This window comes from Haliotis rufescens, unplaced genomic scaffold (assembly GCF_023055435.1).
Source record: "Haliotis rufescens isolate VD_foot unplaced genomic scaffold, xgHalRufe1.0.p SCAF_46, whole genome shotgun sequence".
NCBI classification, from domain to species: domain Eukaryota; kingdom Metazoa; phylum Mollusca; class Gastropoda; order Lepetellida; family Haliotidae; genus Haliotis; species Haliotis rufescens.
In genome coordinates, this window is record NW_025964179.1 from 848,523 (window position 1) to 861,094 (window position 12,572).

Genomic DNA, 12,572 nt, shown 5'->3' on the forward strand with positions numbered 1-12,572 from the left:
TGGTGACCGCCTCCGTTTTATATTTATAACAATGGTAATTAGGGAGGAACATTAAATTATATTTTGTCACAATGGTAATTAGGGAGGAACATTTAATTAGATTTTTTCACAATGGTGATGAGGGAGGAACATTTAATTAGATTTTTTCACAATGGTGATGAGGGAGGAACATTTAATTAGATTTTTTCACAATGGTGATGAGGGAGGAACATTTAATTAGATTTTTTCACAATGGTGATGAGGGAGGAACATTTAATTAGATTTTTTCACAATGGTGATGAGGGAGGAACATTTAATTAGATTTTTTCACAATGGTGACGAGGGAGGAACATTTAATTAGATTTTGTCAGAATAGTGATGAGGGAGGAACATTTTTATTTTTTTCCATCAAGAATACCACATTATCACACCTGGGCACACGTTGAGTTCGGCACTTTACTGGAATGTCACGTGGTCAGGCATGGCTACGGGAAATCTGCGGGAAATGTAGAACGAAATGGCAATGCAAATAATTGACGTGCAGGATTTAAAGTGACGCGCCAATACATACAGACGCGAGAAACATAATTTCCTTGTATTAGCCTTAAACAGAAGCACGTTGGATGCCAGTGCTTTGGAACCGGATCTATACAGGATGATCGGGATGCTCTTGCAGGTTGGTGCTATCTACACGACATTGGTTGCCTCCCCTGAACGTTGACACTTGGAAACTTAGCAGGCTCATTGAGTCTGAAAACACCATTTTGTCCATTTTTATAGATGGCATGTTTTTCATTTACTAAACAAACACTTCTAGATAAAAGGTTCATGGTAACAGTATCACATTATTCAAATTAATCACCAGATGCATATAATACGAAGTATCCATGAAAAAACACATTGGGAAATAAGTGAACGTATTATGTACAGTAAACTACGTTTATAACGAACACGCTTATAACGAACTGACGGATATGACGAACTTATTTTTTTGTCCCGGCCACTGCTGTATCTTTGCTGTACATATGCTTATAACGAACTACGGTTATAACGAACTAAAATTAGTGGCCCCTTTGAGTTCGTTATAACCGTAGTTAAATGTATTAAGCAGCAGACCCGCGAATGTGTTCATCCGGTTCATTCTCAAGCTATCATAGACACGGTGTAAGACCAACCCACATACCGTCACATCGAGATAAACAGATATATACGCAACGATCATAACATTTTCTGAGTTGCAGTTATAAACAAACTAAAGATCCAACAATCGAAATTGCTTTACTAATTATCGACATGTTATTTCTGTTGAATGACATTGAATTAGTTTGATTTGTTTGTGCATCCATCCAGACCTGCCTGTGCCACTCCATAATGTATTGATCAATAGATTATTCTGACAGTTATAAAATAAGTTTGTTACCAGATAATCAATTGTTAGGGCTGTCTGCTGATATTTCTTTAGAACTCCTCTATCTATCACTCTCAAGTTGTGAGTAATAATATCGGAGGGTTATCATGACACATCAAAGTAATTTTGATCATTTTGAGAGGACTTATTTCCGTTATGCAATTCCAATTTCAAAACACTGTTTTTCTCCTCATTTGATAATTCAACAATATCACAGATACTAATTTCATTGTAACCATGTGTTATACAACGAGGGTAGAAGGGAGTTTTTCACTGTTAAATGTCTTGAAACATGCCTCTCTCTGGAGTAGTGTTGGACGTGGGCAGGCATTGTTTTTTTGTTCGTTTGTTTGTTTTGTTGTTTTGTTGCTCCTCAATATTCCAGCTATATGACGGCGGTCTGTAAATCATCGGGGCTGGATCAGACAATCCACGCAATTGGGTTACGATGACATGCATCAACCAAGTCAGCGAGCCTTTTTTTTCAGAATGGTGATGAGGGAGGAACATTTACTTAGTTTTTTTCACAATGGTAATGAGGGAGGAACAATTACTTAGATTTTTTCACAATGGTAATGAGGGAGGAACATTTACTTAGATTTTTTCAAAATGGTAATGAGGGAGGAACATTTACTTAGATTTTTTCATAATGGTGATGAGGGAAGAACATTTACTTAGATTTTTTCACAATGGTAATGAGGGAGGAACATTTACTTAGATTTGTTTACAATGGTAATGAGGGAGGAACATTTACTTAGATTTTTTCACAATGGTAATGAGGGAGGAACATTTACTTAGATTTGTTTACAATGGTAATGAGGGAGGAACATTTACTTAGATTTTTTCAAAATGGTGATGAGGGAGGAACATTTACTTAGATTTTTTCAAAATGGTGATGAGGGAGGAACATTTACTTATAACCAATGCCTGCCCACGTCCAACACTATTCCAGGGACAGGCATGTTTCAAGACATTTAACAGTGAAAAACTCCCTTCTACCCTCGTTGTATAACACATGGCTACAATGAAATTAGTATCTGTGATATTGTTGAATCATCAAATGAATTCGGCACTTTACTGCACGGGTCTTTTGTATCCCATACACGCCTGGCAAGTAGAAGTCGTAAAATGCATCGCACCGCCTTAGTGTCTCTTTCACATATCACACAACTTCTCGACCTCCAATCGCACTTCCTGTTCAAACCTGGCGACAACAGTATTCCACATTTTACCATTGCTGCCACTGACAATCACTACAAACAAACTTCCAACAATATCTACTGCCACATAACTGTCATCAATGGAATGTCGGTGCACCTTGTTCACTGAGTGAGTGAGTGAGTGAGTGAGTGAGTGAGTGAGTATGGTTTAACGCCGTTTTTAGCTATATTCCAGCAATATCACGGCGGGGGACACCAGAAATGGGCTTCACACATTGTACCCATGTCGGGAATCGAACCCGGGTCTTCGGCGTGACGAGCGAACGCTTTACCCACTGGGCTACCCGACCGCCCCTCATTGAGTAAATTACACAAATACGTACGAATGTATCCATTTACAAAATTATGCAAACAAACACCATATGTGCTGAAATGTATTTTGATAAAATTGGATAAAATTTGTTAAAATAGTGAGGGACTTGCCAAATAGATATTTCTCTACATTGCAGTGAGGTGCGGTAGCGGTGTAGTGTGCCTTGTGCTCTTGAATGTAAAACGGCCCCCTCCATTTTGACTGATGGTCCCTGAAAAAAAGTTAGTAATCTTTATACAAACCAGCAAACATTTGTCTCTGTCACATACAAAGAAACAGAACTAAATCAAAGATTGAAATGTTCATGTCACGGCATCAAGACATAAAAAAAGCAAATAAATTCGTTTTTCATCTAACTGTCCGTTATACATACTTCTTTCACCTAATAAAAAGAAGAATTAAAAACAACAACATATCACCGTTTTTATATAAATATAAAATGATACTAGATAAATGTAAAATAAACGACTTTAAAAAACAAGAAAAAACCGCAAACCCTGAGAATAGGTGAGCACGACGTTTCATTGTGAGTATCGAGTTTGAAATAAACAACTTCCCTGTCGCTCCATGAGAAAGGTAAGTTAATGAAGCTGGACAATTTACGACTCTTTGTCAGTTGTTTGGAAAATATTACTGCAAAAAAATAAATGATAAACAAAATTGCGTCTCTGCGATTTGTTGCTACAGGCCCTTAGCTGAACAACAGGTGTAAAGTCATAGTTCAAAGGGCACCAACACCCGCCTCGGACAATGTTTTGGCTACTGTGGTCCAGACACAGTTGTTTGAATGTGTTTGGGATAACCAGCTGCATGAGAGATTATTGACATCATCTTGCCACATTCTTTTTTGACAAAAGAGTTGACTTCAACTTTCCAATAATCTACATTCCCTTAATGTCCATCCTTTGGTGTTTCCATTTCACTCTTGAGATACAATCGGGCATCCTCTTTCTACCAAGATTTCAAAAAGTGTCATACGAATCTTGCTCAGAAGTTGTTTGATCAAGGGTACAACATTTAAGGCAGCAGTAAAGCTTTCAAAAAGTTTTATGGGAGACATGTGGAGGACATTTCCAAATCGCACGCATTAGTGACAGTTATTATGCCCGATGTCCTATTTTGACTTGTACCATAGGGGCGGTCGAGTAGCCTAGTGGTTAAAAGCGTTCGCTCGTCACGCCGAAGACCCAGGTTCGATTCCCGACATGGGTACAATGTGTGAAGCCCATTTCTGGTGTCCCCCGCCGTGATATTGCTGGAATATTGCTAAAAGCGGCGTAAAACCAAACTCACTCACTCACTCACTCACTCACTCACTCACTTGTACCATATGTTCCCGTGTTTTTTCATGTGAAGAATTGACTTGACTTAGCATGTGTTTGTGATGGGTGCCACCAGTGAGGCAGGATACGGTCACCTTTTCGCGAACACCTGGTATCATTACTATTTCAGAGTGATTCATAAACACATGCTTATGATATAGTCGGAATCGTACAATCGACTCTGCTTTATGCAGAGATTTCTATTGGATATGGAACGGGTTTTGTCGATTTATTTCCAGGGAATAATAATTCCATGATTCGACAGGTATAAAGAAACTATTTCACCGATGGATAATTGACGTGGATGCGGCATCTTGATTGTAATGACAGACCAATGTTACCAAGGATACGCCAGATCAAGGAGTGAGTGAGTGAATATGGTTTTACGCCGCTTTTAGCAATATTCCAGCAATATCACGGCGGGGGACACCAGAACCAGATCAAGGAGGGACAACGTCATGACGTCAGCCCATAATGAAAAATCGGACAAGTATATGACCACTGAATAAGTATTTTTATCGAAGGTTAAAGTACAGTTGGCGCCTTTGATCTGCGAAACATCTTATACGATCCATCTATTTCCATCTTAGAATGATTCACCCAATTTAAGGACTGTCTTGGATGCAGATGTACTTACTGTGAAACTGAATGTTCATGAATCACTACCTCCAGGAAAAGCATGGCGGTACTCCCGTGTCGATCGTAAGATACAGTTTATAATGATGTTCAAACGCGTCAAGATGATTACATGTAGATTCACTGATAGATATAATCAATACCAGGGCATACATGGATCCAATACATCAGGATCAGCGATAGTTCGTGTACCACTTCATTAAGGTTTGCATGCCAAATGTAATCATGCACTGCCCGACCTCATTTGACGTTGATTCCAGTGCTCTTTCTTATAATGGATACATCTGTCATCGGTGTTAATCATACTTAACGCTTAGGAACCACCAAATCCAGTACTCGGCGACACATATCACGTGATCAGGACTCCCATACGTTTACATATTAGCAGGGGCGGTCGGGTAGCCTAGTGGTTAGAGCGTTCGATCGTCACGCCGAAGACCCGGGTTCGATTCCCGACATTCCCGAACGTGATATAGCTGGAATAATGCTGACTGCAGTGTAAAGAGTGAGTGAGTGAGTGAGTATTGTTTTACGCCGCTTTTAGCAATATTACAGCTTTATGACCGCGGGGCACACCAAAACATGGCGTGACAGAGAACGCTTTAAAAACTGGGCTACTCCGGAGCCCAAAAGCGTAAAGAACCTTCGTAATACTTGACGGCAATGTCGGAACTGAATGACCAGGAGACAAATTTGAAACCTCGAGACCTGGACCCATGTAACCTGGCGCAGCCGTCGATCAGCTCGTGTTGTGCTAAATGTTTTTTGTAACTGACGAGCGCAGTATCTATTGAGTAGTGCAATACTGGGACCCGTTCCACAAATCTTAGTGCTATGACTGTCGTAAGCCTATGTTTAAGTATGGGAGTTACGATCATCTTACCGCTAAGATCGCTCTGTGGAACAGGGTCCTGATCAATTAGCTACGAAAGCGACCTTTGCCCACTTGCAATGTCTTTTATTTCGTTTGGAGGGGCGGTCGGGTAGCCTAGTGGTTAGAGCGTTCGCTCGTCACGCCGAAGACACGGGTTCGATTCCCGACATGGGTACAATGTGTGAAGCCCATTTCTGGTGTCCCCCGCCGTGATATTGCTGGAATATTGCTAAAAGCGGCGTAAAACCATACTCACTCACATATTAGCCACAGGGCTAGACCCCAGTAGTCGCCTCTTACGACAAGCAGGGTCGCCTTTTACGGCAAGCATGGTTTCTAAAGAGGTATTCTAACCCCGGATCTTCACACTGGCGAATGGTGTTTTGTAACACTTACCACTTTTGAATTCCAAAGAATTATTCGCATTTAAACGCGGCCCCCATTAGTTCTGTAGTTTAATGAATGTTTCTATAAAATAACTACAGTTCAGTGTAATTAAAAACGACAATACTATTTCCATAATAAAAAAGTCCAGTGTACGATTACGACCATATCATGAGCATGTCAAGTGTTCGCCTGAAGAAAACACGGCAACATATGGTACAAGTTAAAATATAGGAAATTTGCTTTGGACATACTTTTGGTCATTGATGCGTCAGATTTTGATATGACCTCCACGTGTCTACCATAAAAGGTTTTCAAAACCTCTACAAAGGTCTTGAATGACGTAACCCTGATTAAACAACATGTCAGTCGCATGACGAGGTAGCAAAAGTACTGTAAGTCCCCATGGTCCCCAGTGTGGTGATCTACCTTCAGTTTTTGGAGATCAATAGCCTGTTTTTATAATGTATTGTTATGTTTCGTAATATCCATTTTATGATTTAATACTAGTTTTACATATTTCTCTGTGACATGTCTAGTTGTTTTACTGCCAGTCGTTGGCAGGTTCTTTTACGTTTCAAAGTATTTATAATCTTTAATCTTGATAGTCACGATATGGCTGAAATATTGCCGATGTGACTTAAAACTTAACTCACTCACTCACTCACTCTCTCACTCTTTGAAATCTTCGTAGAAAGAGCATGTTCAATTGTACCTCCAAAGGTTACTTCCGTTCCTGCTTTCCTGCTCGATACGGTGAGGTGAGGTGAGGTGAGGTGAGGTGAGGTGAGGTGAGGTGAAATGGGGGTTAACGTCGCGTCCAAGATTATTGCACTTATATAGCGACGTGCATGTACGTGTGTGTGTTTGTGTGGCTGCTTGTACTAGTCCGGACTGATGCCGATTTATAGTGCTAGCTCACTGAGATACCATGCCGCAGTTTTAACATGAATACCCTACTCAGACACAGTATACTGACTCCGAGCCGACCAGTCCTTGTTTTAGCCCCTTAATGCCGAGCGCCAGACAGGGTAACAACAAGTACCATCTTTTAACGTCTTTTGGTATGACGCGGTCGGGGATCGAACTCCGGACCTTCCGCTCTCCGGGCGGACGCTCTACCACTAGACCACGGAGGCGGTCCTGCTCGATACGGTCAGTCATGACATCATCTAATATGAGCCAATCTTTCCTCTGATTTGCTCTGCTAGATTAACTGACAGACTAGAGATGCTACAGGCAGCCGCAGCACGGATTGCTGCAGGCATTTCAAAATGTGCTTCCCAAGCTGGTGTGTGTTATGCACCAAGATGGTTACCATTATGTATTAGAGGCAGACAGAACAAAAACTGTGTGCGTTTGACAAACTTGTCAACAACATAGCTCCAGATTATCTTCATATATCTTAGTTCCTTAAACAAATGAAACTTTCACTGCAAGGAATGAAATAATTTTTTTCCAACACCACATTAAGAACAGCTATTCTGCATAAAAATCTTCATTATGATAGCAGCTATATGTGGAATCAACTTCAATCAGTAGTAATAGTAGTAAATTCGTTACCAGGATTTAAACAGAAAATAAGTCATAAACAAAAGGATGTGCCTTGTTTTATTCTGCTTGGAAACAGGCATGCATGCAGGTAGTGTTTTATTCTGCCTGGAAACAGGCATGCACGCAGTTAGTGTTTTATTCTGCTTGGAAACAGGCATACTTGCAGTTAGTGTTTTATTCTGCTTGGAATCAGGCATGCATGCAGTTAGTGTTTTATTCTGCTTGGAAACAGGCATGCATGCAGTTAGTGTTTTATTCTGCTTGGAAACAGGCATGCATGCAGTTAGTGTTTTATTGCATTAGACCACATAGATTATTAATACACGTCTTTTCCAAATTTGGCATTAAACTTTATCTTAATGTTATTCTAACCTCAGAAAACATTTTAAATTCCTTTTTAGAGTTGTGCAGTTATATTCTGTCGACTAGTAGATTAAACTTATTCCTGCTTTTGTCTCCAGTTATGTGCGTGGTAATTAACACTGTTGATGCATGTATCGATCTATTGCTCAGTCTGTACTATAAACAGAAAAGTTTCACGTAAGTCCCTGGAGCTAGTTTTCCCAATCCTGTTGATTGTCTTCAGTCAATGAAATATGTTGGACTAAATATGACCTCCATTCATCACACCCCAGAGTGTGGAGTCTGAATAAGTGGAAAATAAATTGTAATTACAATTTGATATTGATTTCTTGAAATCGGTCCCTAGAGACTTGGGCAAAGATTGTATCTTGTTCCAAATGTTATCCCTATCATCTGTGATGATCAATATGAAGAGTATTACATGAGTGTACAAAACGAGTGTCAAAATGTATAAATATGCCGAGCGATTCATCCACTTGAAGGGGGCACGGTGGCCCAGTCGTCTAAGGCGCCGCGATTCGCACAGCAGAGTTGCGTCCCCTGACGCCAGAAACCTATGATTGTGGGTTCGAATCCCGTTTCGCCTCGATTATGTTTCTAGGTTTGTCAGCACCATACCCGTGCTCGTGGGTTTCACCGAATTTGTAAACGTCTTAGACCTGCATCACTTCGGTCTTTCCTCCCACATTAAGCTGACACGCCGTGATATAACTGGAATACGTTAAACCCAACTCACTCATCCACTTGAAAACTGGATTTGACAAAAGCATTACAAACGTTATCAAAACGTAGCTATAAAGATGGAAACTGTCCCCGAGACACTGCTAAAAAAAGGTAAAAAACACACAACTCAGATACCCGTATCAAATACCCCGCCATCGAATAGCCTTTTGTTGTTGTTTCATTTTCATCTACCATCAAGCATGGGTGTATACCTACTTTTGTTCGGCAGTTTACAGGAATTCTGACGCTAGATTCGTAATATCATTTTCTGGGTCATCTGTGCGATTGTTGCGAAGAAGTAAGTGCAGTGTTTACGCCAATACGCTCAACATGTCAGTGATGTATGACGTCATCATTTTGGACGCCGATTTGAATTGATAAATAAATTAAAAGTGACAAAACCATTTCCATATTCATTCATATAAAAGCAACAAATAGTGTTCATGCCAGGTGTTGGCAAAAAACTTAGCGTATCCTTTGTCTTCAGCAACCCATGCTTGCCGTAAAAGGAGACTATGCTTGTCGTAAGAGGCGATAAACGGGATCGGGTGGTCAGGCTCGCTGACTTGGTTGATGCATGCCATCGATCCCAATTGCGTGGATCGATGCTCACGATGTCAATCACTGGATTGTCTGGTCCAGACTCGATTATTTACAGACCGCCGTCATATAGCTGGAATATTGCTAAGTGCGGCGTTAAACAACATTCAAAACAAACAAAACTAACATGTAGACCAATTCATCTTCAAACTCACCACCCTATTTCTATTAAGAGGTGACTGAAGTAGGTCACGTGGGGAATCCGTGTTAGAAGAAGCCTGCGCTTGTTGTGCGAGGCAAATGAATTGATCAGGGGGTCAGGCTCATTGGTTCATTGCGTGTCATCAAGCCCCGAGGGTGTAGGGCGTTGCTCATATTATCAATCACTTGATGTCAAGTCAGGATTCGCTTATTTAAGGATTCAATAAGCCAAAAAAACCACATCTTTTAAAAGTATGGTTTATTCTGTACTAAAGTATTATATTTTTTTCAGATCAGTGTGACATCCTCCCTTTGTAAGATGACCGTTCAACAAAACATATCCTATTGATACTTTGATAAACTCAGCTTTGAACTTCTGACAAGATCGAGGACTTATTCAGATGGGTGAAAATTACGGCTTTAAAAAGGTCAAGGAATAAAACAAACGATAAATCAGAATGTTGGCGAAGATGATTTTCTTTTATTTAACATGTTTGTGTTTACAGTCTTTATCTACCATCTTTTAAAAGTATGGTTTATTCTGTACTAAAGTATTATATTTTTTTCAGATCAGTGTGACATCCTCCCTTTGTGAGATGACCGTTCAACAAAACATATCCATGGCGGAGATTAACTTCTCCTTGTGTCAAGGGAACTCTTCAAGGGAAGAGTACGACCATCTGATCAGAGTATCCGACTACATAAAACAAATCTACATCTGGGTTGTGTTTGCCTTTGGTTTCCCTGGCAACATCATCAGCGCTATTGTGGTCACCAGGATGTGTCAGCAACGTCTTACAACGTCGTTGTTTTACGTCGGTTTGCTCGCCGTGGTGGACAACGTCGCTATTGTTCTGAAGCTCGTGGAGAACCAGTCCCAGAACAGGAGACTCGCCATGGACGACACCAGCTGTAGAGGACTGTTCTTCCTGGGGCTTATTTTCTCCACCTACGCCAACTGGATACTGACCACCCTGGCAATAGAGAGATTCTTCGCTGTCAGGTACCCGTTCAAGATGGCGGTGTTGTGGACTGTGAGGAAAGGCCTGGTGATTATTTCGTGTGTGTTTGTGCTGCTGTGTCTGATCCACCTGCATCTGTTGTGGACAGTCATTCACTATGAAGGATACACGTGTACGCTGACACTAGAAGGGCCATCGTTTAAGGCCTGGTTCTATGTCGGGTCCTTCCTGTACGCCATCCTGCCGGCTTCCTGCCTCTCCATCTGCAACATCCTCATCATCATCTACGTCAGGAGGTCTGCCACCAGACGGCGGGCTCTGTCGGAGAACCACTCGACTACTGTGGCCACGAGAAGAATCGAGGCACAGCTTACAGCTGTCTTAGTGACTGTGGCTGTGGTATTTGTCATTCTGTCGATTCCTAGATGCGTTTTCACGGTCGCATATGCGTACTGGAATCCAACCAGTTGTTCTATAGGTGAGGCGAGAAAATATTTCTTCGACGTCCTGACCAGCAACATCGCCGACACCAACCACGCCGTTAACTTCTACCTGTACTTCCTAGCTGGGAGGAGATTCAGACATGCCTATTTCTCGACTATCCGGGAAGTCTCGTCCCGGAAAAGAACTCCACCCAACACAGACAGTGATAGGACGAGATAGGATAATGGTCCTTTTCTGACCCACTGGAAAAGTCAAATTTTAAATTTACGGAACACTTTTATATTGATACTTTGATAAACTAAGCTTTGAACTTCTGACAAGATCGAGGACTTATTCAGATTGGTGAAAATAACGGCTTTAAAAAGGTCAAGGAATAAAACAAACGATAAATCAGAATGTTGGCGAAGATGATTTTCTTTTATTTAACATGTATGTTTTTACAGTCTTTATCTACCTCTCCTAAAAAATCAGCGCTGGTCAAGGACTGGCACATGTTGAGATACTAGAGAAAGGCTTTCTTTAAGCCTAAAAAATCAGCAGTTTTAATACATTTTAGCCTTACATCAACATCCAAATTTGTTACTATTCTGTAACTAAGTGATGATATGTACAGTCAAATTAAAAGAAACAAGTTCTGAAAGATATACTAATTCCATAACTTATGCAGACCATGTGGGTTAAAAAGGGCCCTTGTCATACTTTGTCCTTTGAAATGACCAAACTTTGTTTTATATAATCATAAAGAAATGAACTAATTAAATCAAAGCTGTTTCAACGTTGGTTCAATAAAATATCGTGCAACCTCGAGGTCTTAGCATATTTATGGCGGTTGAACCCTTGTCCGGAATCGAACCAGGCTCTTCGGCACAACGGTTGAACGCTTAAAACCACTTGGCCAAGCCAACGTCCAACACATGGAAGAAGATACAAGCAGCAGCAGTAGCCGTAGGAGCAATAGTAGCAGTACCAGTAATAGTTTTATGGTTTAATGCCAATTCGGATGATGTTTTAGATGGAGAGTGAGACAAGTGTGCCACAGCAGACAGGACAGTGTGGTTTTGAATTGTATTTATATGAGATTTAGGACTCAAATTTCGGAAAACGAAAATATGTTTTGTTCAATATAACACTTCATAATTTTACCGAACTAATTTTGTGTAGAGTATTCAAAATTTGTTTCACAATTTCCGGCACACCTTTACAACTGGCACCCGTGAAGATCCGGGGTAGAATAGGTCTTCAGCAACCCATGCTTGAAGTAGAATGTGACTATGCTTGTCGTAAGAGGCGACTAACGGGACTTGGTTGATGCATGTCATCGAATCCCGATTGCGTGGATCGATGCTCATGATGTCAATCACTGGATTGTCCAAACTCGATTATTTACAGACCGCCGTCATATAGCTGGAATATTGCTGAGTGCGGCGTCAAACAACAAACAAACAAACAAAACTACAACATGAAGTACGTGTACCACAAATCCCACTGCACCGGTTCAATGATGCGCAAATAAAATACCACATGTAACACTGGTGATACGGCTTCATGCTGCCGGAAACTGGCACCAAACGAAAGATGGCAGCCATGAGTGGGTTCCATCGCATGAATTGTGAGGTCGTCCATAAAAAAACCCAACATACCTGACAGGA

At 40.9% G+C, this 12,572-nt stretch overlaps 1 protein-coding gene across 2 annotated transcripts in view; it reads left to right on the top strand.

Moving 5' to 3' along the window:
• Positions 1-11,730, top strand: part of LOC124141620 (cysteinyl leukotriene receptor 2-like) — a 28,715-nt gene extending 16,985 nt beyond the window's left edge. The window contains exons 2-3 of one of the 2 annotated variants that reach the window (XM_046509650.2): positions 9,810-9,945; positions 10,087-11,730. In XM_046509650.2, the coding sequence (XP_046365606.2) occupies positions 9,919-9,945; positions 10,087-11,142 (1,083 nt within the window). In that variant the 5' untranslated portion in view covers positions 9,810-9,918 and the 3' untranslated portion in view covers positions 11,143-11,730. The remainder of the gene's footprint in view (positions 1-9,809; positions 9,946-10,086) is intronic. The other variant, XM_046509649.2, reaches the window with a different exon arrangement.
• Positions 11,731-12,572: the final 842 nt, after the last annotated feature.